Source organism: Podarcis melisellensis (assembly GCF_964234715.1).
Source record: "Podarcis melisellensis genome assembly, chromosome: 2".
Lineage (NCBI taxonomy): Eukaryota > Metazoa > Chordata > Lepidosauria > Squamata > Lacertidae > Podarcis > Podarcis melisellensis.
This window is the reverse complement of record NC_138529.1, coordinates 42,500,765-42,520,372: the sequence shown is the minus strand read 5'-3', so window position 1 is coordinate 42,520,372 and position 19,608 is coordinate 42,500,765. Positions and strand designations below refer to the sequence as shown.

The 19,608-nt window shown below is 44.6% G+C and overlaps 1 protein-coding gene and 1 pseudogene across 7 annotated transcripts in view; both read right to left on the bottom strand.

Moving 5' to 3' along the window:
* MAP2K7 (mitogen-activated protein kinase kinase 7) overlaps window positions 1-7,203 on the bottom strand; it is a 35,697-nt gene extending 28,494 nt beyond the window's left edge. For 2 of the 3 annotated variants that reach the window (XR_014165088.1, XM_081898404.1), the window contains exon 1: window positions 7,009-7,199. Coding sequence is in view for 2 of the 3 variants with exons in the window: in XM_081898404.1 (XP_081754530.1) it covers window positions 7,009-7,132 (124 nt within the window). In the remaining variant the exon portion in view is untranslated. Of the gene's footprint in view, window positions 1-7,008 lie in introns of all 3 variants that reach the window. The other variant, XM_081898405.1, reaches the window with a different exon arrangement.
* Window positions 7,204-10,520: 3,317 nt separating this feature from the next.
* LOC309363665 (volume-regulated anion channel subunit LRRC8D pseudogene) lies at window positions 10,521-16,037 on the bottom strand (annotated as a pseudogene). 4 transcript variants are annotated; one of them, XR_014173437.1, is made up of 3 exons: window positions 15,708-15,754; window positions 15,130-15,306; window positions 10,521-12,347 (listed from the first exon to the last, which is right to left on the bottom strand). The product of XR_014173437.1 is annotated as a volume-regulated anion channel subunit LRRC8D pseudogene (transcript). The 4 variants fall into 4 exon arrangements; XR_014173436.1 differs by lacking the exons at window positions 15,130-15,306; window positions 15,708-15,754 and adding an exon at window positions 15,791-16,037 and having other exon boundaries at window positions 10,521-12,218; XR_014173438.1 differs by lacking the exon at window positions 15,708-15,754 and having other exon boundaries at window positions 10,521-12,218; window positions 15,130-15,469.
* Between the last annotated feature and the right edge of the window lie 3,571 nt (window positions 16,038-19,608).

The window sequence follows — 19,608 nt, the reverse complement described above, 5'->3', positions numbered from 1 at the left end:
AGTTAATAGACTTCCAACTCCCAGGAGGCCCAGACAGCACTGCCAATTGTCAGGGATGATGGGAACTGGAGTCCAACAACCTCTGTAGGGCCTTAGGTTCCCCACCCGTACTCTAGCTTATCAAAGGAAAACCGCCACTCTCTGAACCTTCACCTTATTTATTCTTTCATTCTGTTGGACCACCACTACATGCCCTGAAAGGGAACAAGATCTGAGATAGGATATGAACTCCTTGCTTTGGTTCATGGTAACACATGGAGGTTAATTAACTGGCTTACTGATATACATAATGTTATAATCAATATGAACAGCAAACAAAGTACACCTGCTCATAACATCGAATCATATACATACAATGAAAAGCTCTCTGGTGTTGCTTCTTGCAGACTGAGGCATAAGACAGTGGTTTTCAATCAGTGTGCCATGGCACCCTGGGGTGCCTTGAATGATGTTCAGGGGTGCCATGGGCAATACTGGCCTCTGTCCCTCTTTCCCTCCCTTCATATGATGCTTTCTCACATCTCTGCCTCACAAGGTCTGCACAGTTGTTTGTTGCAGCAGCCTTGGCTACAAGCTCCCAGGTGAATGGTGTGTCTGGAGCTGACCAGGGTGTGCTTCCCAGGCCCCTGTGGGGCAGTGAGAGGAGGCACTTCTCTTTGGGGCAGGGGAGGCAGCTCAGAGACCAGGGGCAGCAGCTGCAGATGCCCAGAGGACTCCCATGGGGAGAAGAGAGGAGGCTGAGGGAGCCCTCCACAAGGGAGCTGCCGGCTCGGCAGGCAAGGGATGACATAACTGTGCTCCTGAGCCCCACAGGGGTATCGCACAAAGAATGTAGTTGGTCAAGGGAGCCATGGACCAAAATGGTTGAAAAACTGTGCCATAAGGATTACTTGGTAGGACTTCTGTCACAATGAAATCAATTTTATAACCTACCAATGATGGCATCATTCACATTAAAAACCTAGATGTACTTCCAAATATATTCTCTTGGACTTTTATACTCTTCAAAACCAGTTCAAGCCACCATTTATTGTGAATATTAATTGTAAATGTATAAGAAATCCCAATTTCCACTCTGTTTTTGCAAGTAAGAGCCTGAATAAACAAGAACTGATCCTCACCATCAAGAATCCATGTCTCAGTCATCATTTTACGTTCCCCCTCATTTTAGTCATGGGTTCACTAAGAGAGACTGGGAAGCAAATCTCTCTAAACTACAGCCCCTTTCTTAAAAGTGGTACATACAACTTTATAGAGTTGCTATGATCACATTATCACTGAAAAGTGTTTTTACACAAGAGCATTGTTACAAGAATTATAAGTATGAGAAGTCTATACCAATGTAGCAACTTCTCAAAATTCTACTTGCCGCATGCTAATAATTTTAAAAGGTGTCTTAAATTGTCATTATTAAGTTAAAATGGATTAACATGATCTGCTTTAAAAGAGTTAATTTCAGCAAGGCAACTTTCAAACACTCCATTTTCATCATGTTCATTTACATCTGGCATATAAGCACCCAACAGCACAAACCAGAAGTCACACATATTCTACAAGAAACTACTATTAACATCTTCTTCCAAAAAGCCTGCAATTATGAAGACATGGCCACATAAGTCATTCTCAAATTTCATTCTCTAAAAGGATACCCACATGCAAAATGAGATGTGATAGCCTGAAATGTGAATCAAAGTGCAGTGTAGAATTCAGGAGTTTTATATCAGAAGCTTGAGAGTACGGCAAAAAACATCAAGTACATAATAGCTTTTTGTTGCCTTTGTGGACTACCCAGAACAAAACAGAAAAGTCACCTTCAATAAAAACTTTTTATTCTGCATAAAGCATACTGAAAGACTCACATTACACTTAACTTTGAGGCTAGTGTGTAAAACAAAAATCCTGGAGGTGCATCTGGATTCTCCATAAAGCATATTGGAACTTTTGTTTCTCATTTTAATCTCTCACCTACACTACCCTTGTCTCATTCCACTAGAGAAACCAAGTATATGTCTTGTCCTTTTTAAATGAATACAAAACCTCCTCGACCTCTACGATCTGGTAAATTAAGATTTTCTCTGTTAGATAGCTATGGATCATCCGACAAAGTAGAAAGGATACAGACCTTGGTTCTAGTTCCATTATACCATATAAGAAGGTAGCATCTATTCTTACTGAAGAAATGCTTCTTAATTAGGGAAGGACCATGACTCTTGTCACTCTTGTGAAATATTTTGTAAACATTCTTAAGGTTAATGGGGTACATTATTAGGCATTCATGAACACTATCTCCCTCACGCACATGTGTGAAAAGTAAGCATACAATATTTCAGAAAGACAGAATATGAACTAAACAGAAGTACATTGAATAAATATTTAGAAAGCCTAGATCAGAAATGGTTGTTCAATTGGGTGGGGGGTTAGTTCAATGACTCTCCCCATGTGGTCAAAGTGAAGGAGTTTGCAGAACCACATGAGCAGGAATTGCCTCTTGCCAATTACATAGCAGGAAGGCCCACTCACCTGCAATTAGCACACAGGAGAAGGGGCTCTACAAATATACCAATATCTGTGCATCAAGATCCCAACTTATGTGGAGGACCTTGATGCACACGACTGATGTTTTACTTTGGTTTCATATTTTGTTGGAAGCCTCCCAGAGTGTTGGGTAACCCAGTCAGATGGGTAGCTAATAAATAACTACCGTAATAATAATAATAATAATAATAATAATAATAATAATAATAATATTTCAGTATGCACAGCAAGCCTCTTTTCACATAGTAAAGTGGGGGGTACAGGGCTGCTAGATACTGCAATAGAGCCAGGATTAGCTCATGCAGCCCCACAATCCTCCTCACATAGTCTCTGAATACATGGAAGGGTTATCAGAAACCTCCCCTAACTAATTACACACACATAACCTACTAACCTATGGTAACATACACAGTGTAATCTCCACTTCCAGCTTCTAGACTCAGGATTGAAAGAAGCTACATCCAAGCCACAAAACCACAATGGAAAGTGGAACCAGAAAGCATTACACTCACGTTAAACCCACAACTAGTTGTAGGAGCTAAAACATCCCTTCCCATCCCCCCCGACATCTTACACCAGGTGAGCTGATTTGAAAAGTGGCTCAAAACTGAATCTGCTCTTTGTTCTTTATTGGATATTAAAGAACAATTCAAATATTAGCATTACACTATTGGAACTGCTTGTCTACATCCTGGATTCAGAAAACCCCAGTACTATGTAGATACAAGAACCACGTGGGTGCATGGGATAATATACCGTATTTTTCTCTCTATAACACTCACATTTTTTCTCCTAAAAAGGGGAAATGTCTGTGCGTGTTATTGAGCAAATGTGTGGTCCCTGGAGCTGACTGGCCCGAGTGCAGGGACAAAAATCAGGCAAAAATTCCTTCTAATTCCTTCCTAGTCACACTGTGTGCAGGCTCCAGCCCACCCGGCTCAGGTTCCGTCTGCTAGGAGGGCAACCGACAGCCACCACCTCCTCCTCTCCATGCTCCAGTGCTGCTGCATCCAGCATTCTAGGGACTCGCAGGCAGCCGGAAAACATGCAGGTGGGAGGGAGGGAGGGAGGGAGGGAGGGAGAGGGGGGGCTGGCTTGGGGGGGACTTTTGCCTTCCTTTCCTCCCTCCCGTTAAACCCCTCTCCTGCATTGTTAGCCAGCTGCTTCTCCACACACCCCTCTCGTGCTCCTTGTCCCTTCTGTGTTTTTCCTTCCGTCCCCACTTAAAACGTGGTTACAAAGCACGGATCCACATGGATCCTCAGGATCTTTGCATTGGGTCACCCCAAATTCACCATCAGATCACATAGCATGTCCATGGCTACAGCCTGCACCAAAAAAATCATGCACCCACTGTTGCCTGGGGCCACAATGGTGCAAAAACGTGGTTACACAGCACAGATCCACATGGATTCTCTGGATTTTTGCATTGGGCTACCCCAAACTCACCATCAAATCACATGTCTGTGGCCACAGCATGAAGCACAAAAATGATACATCCACTGTTTCATTCAGATTTTTTCCCCTTGTTTTCCTCCTCTAAAAACTATGTGCGTGTTATGGTCAGGTGTGTGTTATAGAGCGAAAAATACGGTAATTACTTCCCACACCACCAGGATAAGAAACAACCACATTCCAATTTCAATCTCGGCAGAGATCATGTAATGCAAGGACCAGAAAACAGAAGAGAATCCCATTCTGTCTCTGGCCAGGACAGCAGGGCCACTGGGAACCTGCACCCCCTGCCTCACAGGAAGTAAGGCAAAAGGGAGACCAGTCTGGCCCCATTCATCAGCCAGAGAATGAGCAGCTGCCGGAATTTGCTTCCTCCCTCCCCCTTGCTTCTAGAAAGAACACTCAACTTCAATTGCCAGTTGCCCTGAGACTAGAGAGCTGATGAAAAGCAAGCTCTGGTCCCATCCAGCAGCTGCTAGATTGTATGTGTGAATTGGGGGTGGGGGTTGTATTGTTACCTCCTGCTTGTAAGTTGCCTTGAAAATTGTTTGATTGAAAGGTGGGACATAAACCATCAAAATTAATAAATAAGCATCCACTCACATGATGTTTGTTTGTGCACATTATCATGGCACTGCAGGTCCAGACAGTGTTGAAATAGCTCCCATGCTCCAGAGGTAATTCAACTTTAAAAGCAGTGAGGAACAGATGAGCTTCACATTTTTCCTCCTCTAACTGACTTTAAAGGGAAATCTTCTCCCATTCTCAGTGACATAGCTACTTCTGGATTCTGCTCCAGCAGCAGGCAAATGCATGCAGTAGAGGCAAATGTAGGGACAGAGACATCCCAGGCACTACACTGAATGGGGCAGAGTCTACCTACCTCCACAGGTAAGAGCCCTGTGTCTGCACCAAAACTTTGAGCTGTGCATGCTTAAGTCTCAGTTGTTATAATTGGAGATTTGCTCCAACCATAGAATGACTATCAGAGGTACTCTGATCAACATATTAAGCCATTGGCTTGTCAGAAAAAAATTATGATTTAGATTTGTTGTTCATTTCACTCTTGCCCTGGCAATTTCACCTTGGCCACACAGGTAAGTGCCTTATTCACAGAGACAGACTATACAGCTAGAATAATCTACTGCCAAACGATTAGAAATCTGATTTTAAAATATTCTAAATCTTTTCAATGTCACTATCATTGTAATATACATTCTATGTTGCTTATGACAAACTTATACATGTTATCAACACACTTTCTAATATTTTGTCCTGTGTGCCAAGTTAGCAAGTAGCAATACAATACAATTACAGGGGGAAATCCTTCAGTGGTACAAAAAATTATTAATTCCATGTTAAATTTCAGCTCTGTATCTCAAAATATGGGTCAAACAGCTATAGTAAGCATAAAAACTTGGGCTGTTGGTTGATCATGAAAATTTTAGTCTGTTCAAAACCAGTAGCTCAAGTTTGTAGGTTTTGATCCATACTCTACTGATTGAGCTTTTCTGGCTGTGAACAACCATGACAACTTTATTAAAGGGAGGCCTATAAATATGCCAAATAAGTAAGTTCCTCCCTCAGCTCTCTTCTCAAGTGAATATATTCACATTTTGCCATCAGTGATTCCTAAACTGCATGCTGGAGCATCTAATGTGTCATGAGAGAGGCTGAAGTGTGTCTTGAAAGAATTAAGTCACCATATTGGATGCCTACACCTGTCTATATCCCTCAGCATATGGAGGCTACAGGTAAGTCCTTGCCATAGTCCATTGTACAACTGGCAAGTGCTTGGTCTTCCTAGAAACACCAATGAAGATAACTAAACAGAAACAGTAAACCAAGATGCACTATTAACTAGACTATGACACAAGAAGGGTCCCTGACACACATCTGAGTATAGGGTGAAAGATGCATTCAATTTTAACCAAGATGGGGTGGGGAAACTATATGAGTTTTGGAAGCACTGATATATACACAATATGGAACTTTCCTGTATTTAAGTTAGAACTTAAATAAAGAGCACTTGTGAGCTTCTTTGTTTACAAAAAGATACTAGTCCAGCAAATGACAGGAACCTGATCTAGAGATGCATACACTTGGGGACATTTCTGAGCACAGCATACCAATATTTCATAGTATTCCTAACCCACCCCTCCTCCCTCTCCACTGCAGGGTGTGAGCAGTTGCAGACTTCCCTAACTTTAAAAACATAGTTATAATGTGGCAATTGGGGGATCCTAAATCCACTTTTACTTCCTCCAGTATAACAGTTACAGCACAACTCCTTGTATATCAATTTTTCTAATCAGAATACAGTACATGGTAACTCCTCTTGGCCCCACGAAAGCAACTCTGAGCTCTATAAGTACTGTCCTCATTTTAAAATAAAATCTCAAAGAACCACGGTCCACTAACGCCATCACATCATATGCTCAACACACAGGTGGTTTCCCACCCCCAGGAAGATCGATTAACCTAAGGTCCCCAATGACCTCCTGTCGGTGCCCCCTACTGCTACACTCATTTCTTCTCCTTCCACCCTGAGTCCTCCTATAAAAACCCACACGCAGATCACGGCCCGGGCACTGGGTCCCAGGTCCCAACTCTGTTCCCTACATGTTTCTTCCTTCTCGAACTCTTCCCCGCCCCCCCCACGCCCACGCCTTCCTCCAAGTCCCTTCCCCACTGGATTCTTTACCTTTCCCCTGGGTCTTCTTTCTCCCTGCTCCGGTGTGGGCCTCCGCCTCCCCCAGGCTCCGTGGTAAACAAGAGCCCCCTTGTTTCCGCGCCCCGGGTTTCCCGACCCCTTCGCTTCTCCGGGAGGACCTTTCCCTACCGGCCCCTCTCCGGGGCAGATCCGCTCTTCCCATCCCCGCCCGCATCCCTCCGGCCCCGGGGCTCCTGCCCAGGCGGGACCGTGTCAGTCGCCCAAGCAGGGGGGGGGGCCTTCCGCGGAGCCTCCCCTGCTCCCGCCGCCGCCGCCCCCGTTTCCCCCCTCAAAGCCTCCCTTACTAGGCCGAGTCCGGGCCGGACTGATGTCCAGGTTGAGGTCGATGCGCCTCCGGGCCTCCCTGTTCTCCTGCTTCAGCTTGGCCTCCAAGCGGGACAGTTTCTGCTCCAGCGAGGACGCCGCCATCTTCCCCCCCTCCCCCGGAGCCGCCGACGCTGCCGCCACCGCGCAGCCAGAATACACAAACACCGCAGTGCGCACGCGCCGAAAGGACCAACCAGGCCACCATATTATCATCCTCCTCCTCCGCCCACCGCAAAGGCACGGCTCCACTTTGGCCCGCTGTGCTTGTTTTGCCTCGCGGCTTTTCCTCGCTCGCGCATGCGCGAGGGTACCAAAACGCTGCCCGAGCTCAGTATCAGCGCCGCCGCGCCGTCAATGATATTTTGGACGTTCTCCTCGCCAATATTCGTGCATCTCCACTCAGCTTTGATGGGGACTAGGGAGCATGTCCGGGAGTCATGACGGGTCGGAGGGCTGTTAGAAGATGCTGCCCGGTTGCTCAGTCAATAGAACCTGAGGCTCTTAATCTCAGGGGGTCCTGGGTGCAAGTTCCGCGGGGAGCAACATATTACTGCAGGGGTTGGAGTAGATGACCCTCTGGATCGAACTCTACAGTTCTGTGATTCTATGGCACGTACCTCTCACACTTGAAGACCAGCCGGAGCTGAACTGCTCCAAATATGGAAGAGCATTTTTTCCTGCCTGCGCTTGGGTTTCCTTTGTGCTTCTTTATAATTTGTGTACTTGTTGCTTTTATATACCGCCTTTTCTCCCGTCTTTCTCTCCCCAACCCCCCGCCTGCACTATTCTGGGGGTTCTCCCCACACTCCGGAGCAGGAGGCATTGCACTGCAGGGCATTGCACTAGTGGGAGCTGTCGCACTGGCTTCTGCTAGGTCCGACCTGTTGAATCAAATATGAAACTAGGAAGCGGAGATACGGAACCAATGGAACCAGCTACAACCTCATGGAAGGCAGCTGGGAATCACAGTTTGCTAAGTTTTTTATAAGGTTGTCTATTTCTTGGTATTGTGGAGTACCCAGTCCCATAATAAATGTTTGCAGGGACATCCAGTGTAACAGAGTACAGGTCTGGGAGTCGAAAGAGCTGGGCTTATATTCCTTAGAGTTGCTGCGGATCGGTTTCCCATCTAAAGTGTGAACTGCAGACTTTTAAGGGTCTGGTGCAAAAATAAGAAGAGCCTTCTAGCCCATCTAATCCAACATTCTGTTCTCACAGTGGCCACCCAGACACCTGTTGGAAACTCACAAGGAGGGCAAGGGCACTCTCCCTGCCTGTGGTTTCCAGCAGCTGGTATTCAGAAGTATTTTGTCTCCAGCAGTGGAGGCACAGCTAGTAGCCATCATGGCTAATAGCCACTGACAGCATCCTCCATGAATCTGTCTAATCCTCTTCAAAAGCTGTCCAACATTTTGTCCATCACTGCCTCCTGTTTCATAGTTTAACTATGCACTGCATGAAGAAGTACATGGGAAAGCATGTTATGAGATAGCAGCTACCAAAGTACAGAGCAAAGCAAGCCTTTATTACATTCTCTTAGATGGTGATCAAGTTAGGGTTTAAGAAGAAAACTGCATGTATATACATGCACACACGCCTCCATCCTAAGACACACACATCTTTAATTTTGAATATATGCCTTCTGCTTCAGGGGTGGGGAACCTCGGACCCTCCAGATGATGGATTCCAACTCCCATCACCATCAGCTGACATTACTAAGGATCAAGGATGATAGGACATGTAGTCTAGAAATGTGTGGAGAAGGACCATGGGTTCCCCACACCTTACCTACTTGATTCTTACCTACATAAAAATACATATACAGATTGTATCAGAAGGAAATGTCAAATCCTGACAGACACTTATAATTTTTCTGTGGAAGGTGCAATGCTGGCGGGTGGGGGGGGGGCAAGATGCGTTAATTAGTTTTATGTACTGGTTTTCCTTTGACTTTCCTGCCATGGTCTGTCACCTCTAATTCAGATAACATCACCTGTGTGACTTTAGCTATAGTTAAGGATGTTTTGCCTTCAGCCAGAACATTCTGATAATATAGGTTTCTTCCAGCAAAATGCAAACCATAACAGGCCATTTCATTTCTATGGGAGTACAATACTTTTTGTCTTCTGAGTTCCACTATGTTGCTCCTTTCTGTTTTTGGCATTCTTCTTTGTTTGTGTTTAAAATAAGGGACATTGTCCTGAATTGTTTTTGGAACTGGGGACACCACAGAGCTGTCTCATTTAACTAGAGACTACTAAGGTTACTTTGTCAGCTCGCTCTCCCAGCTTATCCACACTTCCTCTCATCCTGCTGCTAAAGAGCAGATTTTCAATTGGAAAGGAGCGGGGCAAGGGGGAAACTGCTTGGACCCATGCCTTGAAAGTGTGGGTCATGCAGAAATCTGCAGGAAACTACTTGGACCCATGCTTTGTATGCATGACATAAGTGAAAGTGTGGACTAGCCCTTTGTCAATCTGCTTCCCAGTTAAGAAGACTACAATCCTATATCCACTTACTTTAGGAAGCCCCATTAACCACAATAGAACTTCTGGATAGGCATGTATAGGATTGTACTGTAAATCATTGTTTCTGACTGCAGGGCTACAAGGCCTCTCCTTTTTTATATAGGTTATGGTGATTTTTCATTCTTGCTGTAAGAAACACCTATTTTCTTTGACACATTTGACACATTTGCCATTGACACATTTTTCATATATCCTTAAAGTGTCGTTCCTCTAAAACAGGCAGGAAAGGGAGGTGCAGGAGGACATATCTTCTTTGTTTTGGCAGAAGGGCTTGTTGAATCCACACTTGTTTCATTAACATATGAGCGGCTTGGAAATAGAATCATAGAATTATACGGTTGGAAGGGACCCCAAGGGTCATCTAGTCCAACCTCCCGCAATGCAGGAATCCTGCCCACAGCCATCCCAACCTTCTGGTTAACAGCCAGGCACACTGATGGCCCATTGTGCCATCATATGACTAATATTCTCCTTTGGTTTCAGAAAGTGGATCACTTCACTACCTACAACTCCTTGCACTCTTAAATTGAAACTAGAGTCCTGCAATTCTTTTTTTACAAACAAACAAACATTGAAAAGATCATTTGGAGAAAATGTTCCAGTTTTATACATTAATTTGTATGTGCTCATATGTTTACTTTCAGCATAGCTCAGGGAAATCATGCCAGCTCAGATCTGCTTCTCTGTTAATATCCCAGGGCTAGAACAGATGTAATAAATGCTACAGCAATCCTATGCATATTTACTCAAAAGTATGTCCCTATTGGACTTATTCCCAGGTCAGTGTATTGTTTGTTGTTGTTGTTGTTGTTGTTGTTGTTGTTGTTTTAAGCAGAAATACAGAAGAGACTTTGGTTTCTATCGAAGTTTTCCAATTATTGGTGCCAATTCCTTGATCCCTCCCACCCCAAAAAAAAACCACAGAGAGAGAGAGAGAGAGAGCTGTTATTAACCCCAGGGAGGAAAGTTCACAGGCAATGCAGGTACCTGTTGTTTTTATTGCAGAGCAGCTAATAAAAACTACTGCATTAAAACAGAAACGAAAGTTAAAGGATCCAGTTGTGAATTTGCCTTATCTTCAGCCCTCAGTTAATCAGAATATCAGAGGCTCCTTAAACTGGATCAGACTATTGATCTGTCTAGGTCAGTATTACTGACCGGCTGCAGTTCTCCATGGTTTCAGACAGGAGCCTTTCCTAGCCCTAACTGGAGATGCCAACGATTGAACCCAGGATCTTTTGCATACAAAGCCCATGCTTAACTATTGAGCTGTACCCCTTCTTCTATATTCATATCCATATGAAATCCATATTCATAATCCCAGCCCAACAAGGACAGGTCTGAACAGTGCATCTTTCATCTTGCCAAAGTTGCTAGAGAGATACTGGTGGAGACCCCTGAGAGAGACAGCCCCAGGTTGTAATGTCAGGAAATGTGATGTGGAATACTGTGGGCCTTCTTAGGTCAGTGGGGCCCATCTTGACCAGTGCGGACTGAGAAAGGTTAGTATACCTATTTTTCTGGCTGGGACTGTTTGCAAGCTTCAGGACTTCCATTTCACAGAAGAGGGCCCTAGATAGCCTGGCAGCTTGTGAAGCCTTAGTTCTCTGATGCCCTTGAGTATCAATGCACATGCAGCTGCAGCCCTTCAATACTTGCCTTGTGTTCAAGGCCCACATCCAGCAAAGAGCTCTTGCTCATGGCTGAGAGGAAGATGGCAAACCGCCAGGAGTATAGTTGGTCGCACTGATCAGCCATGTGCAGGAGGAAAGCAAAGTCGTTGTAGACATCTGGGATGCCAAGATAGTGACTGTCTTCTCGCATTTGCTTAAAGGAATACTTCTGCAGCGGCTGCCGCAGCAGCCACACCAGTGGGTAAGCCCCCACCACCCCATAGAGGAATACCAAGAACAGGTAGGTCACCATCAACTTCTGCAGAATGAAAGCCAAGCTGTGGTTACAGAGGAAAACAGAGTAGCCGGTGAGGTTCTCTGTGTCCAGCCAGCAAACATGTTCAAAGGAGATGGCTCCTATGCAGTTGGAGGTGTAGCCCAGCACAGTTAGGATCTTGGCAACTTTGAAGATTGTTTGTCCCATGTAGACCATATAAATCAAGCTGGCACCTTCAACATGTGCCCTGAATCTGCAGATCTTCTCAAAGAGCGCCCGGCCCTGCTCCCTCTCCTTCCAGTCAAGGATAGGAGAGGATGAAGGGGAAATAAATTGCTCTTGACACCCTCTAGTATCCGTGGTTTTGGGTAGGTCTAGGGAATTCTGGCAGACCATTTCAGAGACGGCCTTGATGGTCCAAGGTGACTCGAAGCATTTCATGAGGATGGATAAGAAGTGTTCGATCTTTGAGGACGTCTTAGGGTACCTGAACCAGAAGTTGCTGCTTGCCATTAAAATCAGTGAGTTGACAAGTGCTAGGTAAGGAAAATACTTGGAGAACCAAGGCAAAGCATTCTGATAGCAGACATGGTTTATGTACAGGTACTGCTGGTAGTCAAGGTTGATTGGGCGTCCACTGTTCTCAGTAGAAAACTCTTCACTGGTGCCACTGTCCATAGCTCCAGGCTTGAGCATAGCTGCTGTGGTCTCATTTAGCTTGTAATTCAGAGGCAAGCAGGTCATATGGTCAACAGAAATCAGCAGAGTACCTGAGAGGAGAGAGACCATCAGCATCGCTACTACCAAGTAGTCCATCAGGACATCCCACCAAGGCTTTAGAGTCTGGAACCGAGTGTGGGCATCACCGAGGAAGGTCACTTCTGTCAGGTTAAACATCACTAGAAGCAAATGGTAAGTGGGAATTGAGTAACATCCTTGGCTATTGCACTGAAACAAAGTCTGCTTGTTTAGCACACTTAGCTAGTGCTGTCTCTCTCTCTCTCTCTCTCTCTCTCTCTCTCTCTCTATATATATATATATATATATATATACCTAAACTGTGAGCAATACAAAGTTACACGGAACAATATAAAAAGTTAAACATTAAAACTGTTCAGCGATAAATGACTAAAATACAGAACTGGTCACACTTCAAGGAAGGCTTAGTTAAACAGAAATGTGTTTGAAATTATAAAACAAAAGGCACTTGCATAATGCACATTGGGAAGGAGTTCCATCATTTTGATGCTGCCACACTGAATGCTCCTCTCCTGGTAGTTATACTGCGGGCATTGTGTGGCACTATTGATAGCACTGTCATTGATGAACAAAGTGGTCAGGCATAACCCAAACAGTACAGTTATGGCAAGGCTTTCCATACTAGGAATGGCTTGCCTTAACCTGTTGAGTTTCTGCCTGCCATACAGCTGCCAAAGACACAAGAACCTCCTGTTTCCTGAGTGTCAACCATAAACCAAAGTCTTGGCTGCCATCCTGCACCCACTTACCTGGGTGGTAGCCCAGTAAACACTAGTAAACACTAAGAGACCTTAGGGAAGATGCATCCTACGGGGAAAAGAAGGGCAAACTAAAGAGAATCCAAAGACTAGAAATAAGACAGACAGAAACAGGAAAAGTGTGCTAAAGGACAGGGGGAAACATTAGGTCTTTAGGATCCCAGGGATTCCTAATGCCTGGTGTCTAAGCAACACATTTATCAATCACAGCTTCATTCCTTGGTTAAAAGCATTGACAGGCAGCAGCCCCCATCTTGCAGAAATCACTTAGAAGGGTACCTGTATGTTTTGCTTCATAACTTTCCTGGAAGCCTAGAGCCTTACTTTTTTAAAAAAGAAAAAGATGAAAGCTCATAATCTGTCCTCCCCCGCCCAGGGACGCCAATGTGGGCAGCAGGGCATCTGTGGATGCTGAGTTGGAACTGCCATTCCAAATGTGAAAAAATAATAATCTAGGGCAGGGAGGGACTTGTTGCCCTCCGGTTGTCACTGGTCTTAGGCTGGATCTAGACACATTAAAAAAGTGTTTCAGGAAAACGCGTTGTAAAACAACATAGTGGGAAAGCATGTTGGCTAAAGATGGAATTCCACAATGCTATCTGGTGTCACAGTGTTATAACGCATATAAAACACTTTTTCCTTACTAATGTAGCTGCACCCTCAAGCTCCTATCAACCTTTGCCACTGAGGAGTCTGCAACAACACCTGGAGAGCCACAGGTTTCCCAGCCCTGACCTATGGACTCTTAATTTTTTAAAAATAACCCTGCTTTTTTACTGCTATTGTGGCTTCCATGTTATTGTTTTTAACATTGCATTTTAGTTTGTTTTTGTTATTATTTTATCCTGCATGCTGTCTTGATTATGCTTTTGGTGCAGAAAGCAGGATATATATACCTAATTGAATAATAAGAATAATTGCAATGAGATGGAGTGGCTTGAAAAAATATTCAATACGTGTGTTTTGTTTTTTTTAATTCTAAGAATATAATTCATACAGCCATCTGCTGAGATGCTCACCAAGCAAGACCTATCTCCAAGTCATGAATAGCAACAACACTTCCTTACTCACAGTTTTCTCCTTAGATCCGGTAACCAGTCTTCGCTTTGTGGAAAGCGGAAAGATGGAAAAATGCCTTAAGGCCATACAGAGGGTGGTTTACTCTGTGGCATTTAGGCAACTTTCCATTTCCCCTTCTTTGTCTTCCACTTCCTACAGTGGATCAGGCAAGTGGGAAATGGCCTAGGCTTAATGATATCCTACTCTGAGTAGATGGAAGAATTACTGTTACTTGAAGTTGAAAAGCAGAGATACCAATAAGTGATTTGCACATTTGTGCTAAAAGTTGCTTGTGGGAGGATCTAATCCTGGTGTCTCTGAAAGAAGCTGTTGCTTTAGATTCCAATTCCTTTTGGCTGTTGCTGCTGAAAATGTTGTTGTTTGTCCACGATATTCGGGGCTCCTCCAGAGAACCTGTTTATTCAACATTCATCCTGATATGCTTGCACAAAGCTTACACAATAGTTGGACAATGTCTAATCTTCATTGAGCATTTGTTCTGACTTGTTTATGGGGTAGTTATACGAAAAAGAGTATTTATCTTACATTCACCCTTATTTGCGTGCAGGGTGTTTACGTGTCATTGAACCACCCTTAGACCTGCAAGTATAGGGTGTTGTACAAAATTAATTAATTAATAAATAATAATAATAATAATAATAATAATAATAATAATAATTCACTCATCCCACACTTTTGAATGCATTTCCCCATCACTTTGCAAACTGTGAAAAGTCCATTGTTGTTTATTTAAAATGGATTTGTGACACTAGGATGACAGAGGGTTGCAATCCACTTTAATTGTGCAAACCTAAAGTTCCAGGATGTGTTTGTATTCCTCCCACAAAATATAAACAGTTTGGGGGCACTCTAAAACATCCACCAACAAAACACATGCACTCCCAGACACTTAGCCTCGAAACAGAACCACTTCACTGTTGCTAGATCTGCAGCAGGCTGTCCTTAAATATCATTTAGAAGGGTGGTTTTAGCATGCACAGACACAAGCATTTTTTTGGCTGTGGTTATAACACTGGTCGTGGGTTACATGCCAACCTTCTCTCCATCTCTGACTTCCTCATCCCATTTGGCATCAATTCCTCACCTGCAGGCAGTTCTAGAACTCTTCATGCACAACCTCTGCTCTTTTCTCTCCTGTCTGCAAGGATCTTCCTCTCCCAGACCCTCTCCTTTGCTTGTGCATTAAGCCTGTACACCACACTGTACTCAGTGCAAGAGGCTTTATTCCGTTTCCATGGCAGCTCCAGGCAGGACGAAAGGACTGGAGGAAGGAGGAGGGAAGCAAAACTCGTTGCTCGGGATTCATTTGCTTGCAAAGGGATTGCTACCCGTTGTGACAAACTCCTTCACTCACACTTCTTATTCTGTCTTCTGTAACTCACTGTGGAAAAATGTGAGGGGGGGGGAGGGGGCAAAGCTAAGACCACTAAACCACTAGAGAACTCCTCACCCACAAAACATAGTTCCCTGCCTTCATTTTCTCTTCATAACAACCCTGTGAGGTAGGGAAGGCTGATAATAACAGCCATAAGGTCATCAGGGGTGGGTGGAGTGGCTTGAGCAAGAAATCTGTTCCTGCATTACACAACTGTGAAATAACGAGGCTAAAAGGTTTTCAGAATGAATCAAGGACTAATTGAAACTTTGAAGAATGTGACGCACATGGAAACTCTAGCCACACAGGAGAAAGGGAAGGGCACACAAGTTGATACAGGTCAGTTTGAAGATCCTGGTATAATACCAACATGATAGCCATCACAGTATACTGGCTCTTGTAAACTGCAAGCTCCCTGGAGGCAGAGGCCTGTTACATGGCACCCACTGTGTGTGCATAAACCAGGATTCCCAGCAGACTGGTGTCTTAATCTCTGCAGCACCAGGACTCTGCTTTAACTGCATGTTTGGCAGGCTGAACTCTGCCTCAACGATATGCAATACTGGTCTACCTGAGCATTCAGTCAGGTGACCCTCAAAGGCCAATCCCTGCCCACTTAGCCCCAGTCTGAAGGACTCTTCTCTGGTGTGATGCCTGCACCCTAAGCTACTGTCCCTGTTTTGGACCACCCACTTGTTCTTGCTCAGCTCCCTCGGCTTCTCTAGGTCCCATAACAAGACCTGAACCCTGACTGACTCATGTCTTTTGCATGTATCCGCTGGCGGGTCCCACCCTTTCTGATGTGTGGTCAGAGTTGGCACAGGTGCAATATATTTTGGTCAAGGTTTCATGTACTGTATTCCTTGATTCAGTGTTGCAAAATCTCTCCTTAAAGTTGCATTATTTATCACTTGTGCAATACAGGAACATAATCACCCACTCTACCCACATACAGTCTTGTAAGACCTGACACAGCCGAATAATGTGGTTGTTTGCAATCCCAGAAATCTGTATGCTGTGAAGACTGGCAAGGAGGCTTAATTCCATATTAGGAATGGACAGTGGCCACCTATTTATTTATTCATTCCCTTTAAAAGTGTATAACCTTCCCTTCCAAAAGGAAGTCTGCAGCTAACTGATCACACAGGAGAGCAAATCGCAGTTGTGCATAGGCTGAGTCTTCAGTGGGGTTTGAAGAATAGGCTATTTGCCTTATACCTGAAAAGCCTCGTCTAGTAGAGTTTGAACACCCACATCTTTCACAAATAAAATGCATTTTATGATTGCTCTTTGAGGTGCTTGAATAATTTTAACCACTGGGTGGCATTAGGCTCCAACACACAGCCAATGAACCTAGTGACGTAGCACATAAATGTTTAAGCTGCAACAGTCTTCTGTGTTTTCCTACACAGGACACCCATGTAATCCAAACAAGTATTTGGGGACCTATTCATTCCATACATTTGTATGGTGGTAGTGCTGCTGTTGTGACCCACCTTAGATCAGACAACCTAGTAGTGAGTCCCCAATCCACCAGTTGAAGGGCCTCTGATCAAAGAGAGAATATAAATCTGTCGGGTATCCAATACTGGCATAAGTAGCTACTGGAGCAAATGATCCAGTCCGACATCTAATCCATCATGTCTGGACCCTTTCAGTCATTGCCCATATTAAAGGCAGTGGATGTACATAGTGACAATCCCAACTATTTCTGACAGACTCCTCTGTGGTGCAGTGAAGTGTTTTACCAAACTCCTTGCCTGAAACCTAAGGTGGTATACTGCTTAGATGATAATTTATTACATTTGTATACTGCCCTTTGCCCACATATCTCAGAACAGTTCACAGCCCAAAAATACAATATGAAAGCACAAAATACAAGATAAAAACAAGAACAAAAAAACCCACAAACCAATAACCCCCCACACCCCCTCCCACACACAATTTTTAAAGGGGTACAAGATGTCAATCAGCCCAAGGTCTGGTTGAAGAGGAACATTTTTGCTTGGCATCTAAAGGTGTATAATGAAGGCACCAGTTGAACTTCCCAGGGGAACTTCAGACCTGGGCAGGGATGGAGAGATGCAGGCCCTTCACACCTCTCCCTAGGCCATGCCTCCTCCTGAGGCCACACCCTTCATTGGCCCTCAGGCGTCTGGTTGGAATGTGGCCTTGAACTGTGCTTCTCGCTTGCCTGTCCCAGGTGCTGGGGCTAGGATTGCAGCCTCGTGGTCTCTGCTCAAATGTATATGTCATCTTCCGAGGCCCATCTCTAAGTGTTTCAACCTATTTAGGTTAGACTGGTGGTGATCAGAGAAAGGGACTTTTCAGTGGTGGCACCACATTTATGGAATGTCCTCTCTAGGAAGCCTAGCTGGCACTTTATATCCTTTTAGTACCAAGTACATGGGAACATAGGATTCTACCTTGTACCAAGTAGGCCTCTTTGTCCATCTAGCCCAGTAATGTTTACTCTGAGCAGCGGCTCAAGTAGGTGAATCTTTCCTATCACCTGTTATCCTTCACCTGAAGACTGAGGTGGCCTTTTACATGTGCTTTACCACTAAGTTATGCCTCCTACCCAATTAACTGAAGATCTCTTACACTGACTCTGGCCTTTTACAATGTTTTACATCTGTTTTAATTCTGCTGGCATATCTTCTACCCCCCCCCCCCATGTTGTTTAAGTATTTGAAGTACAGTGGTACCTCAGGTTAAAGACGCTTCAGGTTACTGACGCTTCAGGTTACAGACTCCGCTAACCCAGAAATAGTACCTTGAGTTAAGAACTTTGCTTCAGGTTGAGAACAGAAATCACACAACGGCGGCACAGCGGCAGCGGGAGGCCCCATTAGCTAAAGTGGTGCTTTAGGTTAAGAACAGTTTCAGGTTAAGAACGGACCTCTGAAACGAATTAAGTTCTTAACCCGAGGTACCACTGTAAATGCATTTTGCCCGGAAAACAAAAGAGTGAACTGCCAAATAATTACTTTGGTGCATGCTCATGTAAACACCAGGCCTCCCACCACAGTGTTAACACCATCAGTGTTATTCATGCTACTAAAGCATGTTCCTGCACAATAGGCCTGTTTTACAACCTTGCTGTAGAACAGCCTCTTCCAATTTTATGGCCTCAGAAGCACTCCCAAAATGCAGCTATGTTGGTTGGTTTCTCCCAGTGAGTCACATAGCAGGTTCTCCTTCCCACCCATTGCTTCACATTCCCACCCATCTCCTCCTCCTCCTCCAACCACCATGGCATGAGAAATGAGGCCTATTGTGCCATTCCCAGCTATGAAGCATTGGCTGGCTGGTTGCCCCAGTGTAGGGCACAGCTTGCTCCTGTCAAAACCAAGGCTCAGCAGCTGAGTCCCAAGGACTGCTGGTAAGAGTGCAAATAGATATGGCTGTCTCCTTGCCACCTTTCTATTTGGTCTTATGAATGTTGACTCAAGTGCAAGTGGGATTTATTCCCGTTATGTGTGCACAGGACTTCAGCCTTCGTTGTTCAGCAGGCTCTGAATTTAGGACTTCATTAACCAAAACAATAATTACCAGGGACTACTGCAACCTCTCCCTTATTGTGTAAGTTCCCTCAAGCAACTAGTTCTCAACAAATGGAAGGTGAAATCATTATCCAAAGACCTCTATGTATTGAATCTGGCAGAAGACATATGAACTAAACTATTTGGGAGCAGATTGTGAGGTTTCTAAGGACAAAGCAACTCCATGAGCAAAGACAAGTGGGGGGTTAGGAACATTACGCACGCACCCCCCCCAAAAGAGAGAGCGCTAGCACAGCATCTGCTAAAAGTGTGCACTATTGTTTCTTATTGCCATGCACTTCAGCTCTCTCTTATTTTTAATAAACCTTTTCTAAACATACTTTAACTGGATATGAAGCAGTCTGCTGCCAACCGGTAGGATTCTGAGACCAGCTTTGGGTTGCTTTGCCATTGAGGAAGCAGGGTCCCTTTTCTAATGGTTTTTACATGCCCCAAAGTGCTCTGCAATCAGGTAAAGCAGGAAGAGAAGGCCAGGCTATAGCAGGCCCAGAAGAGTCTGCTAGTGTCTCAGGAGGCCATAAGAGAGCTGAGACCCAAAGGGACGAAACAGAAGCAAGCCCAAGCCACCTGGGAAATCAGCTCAGCCAACTTGAACCAAAGGCGGAGGTGGCGGCGGCGGCGG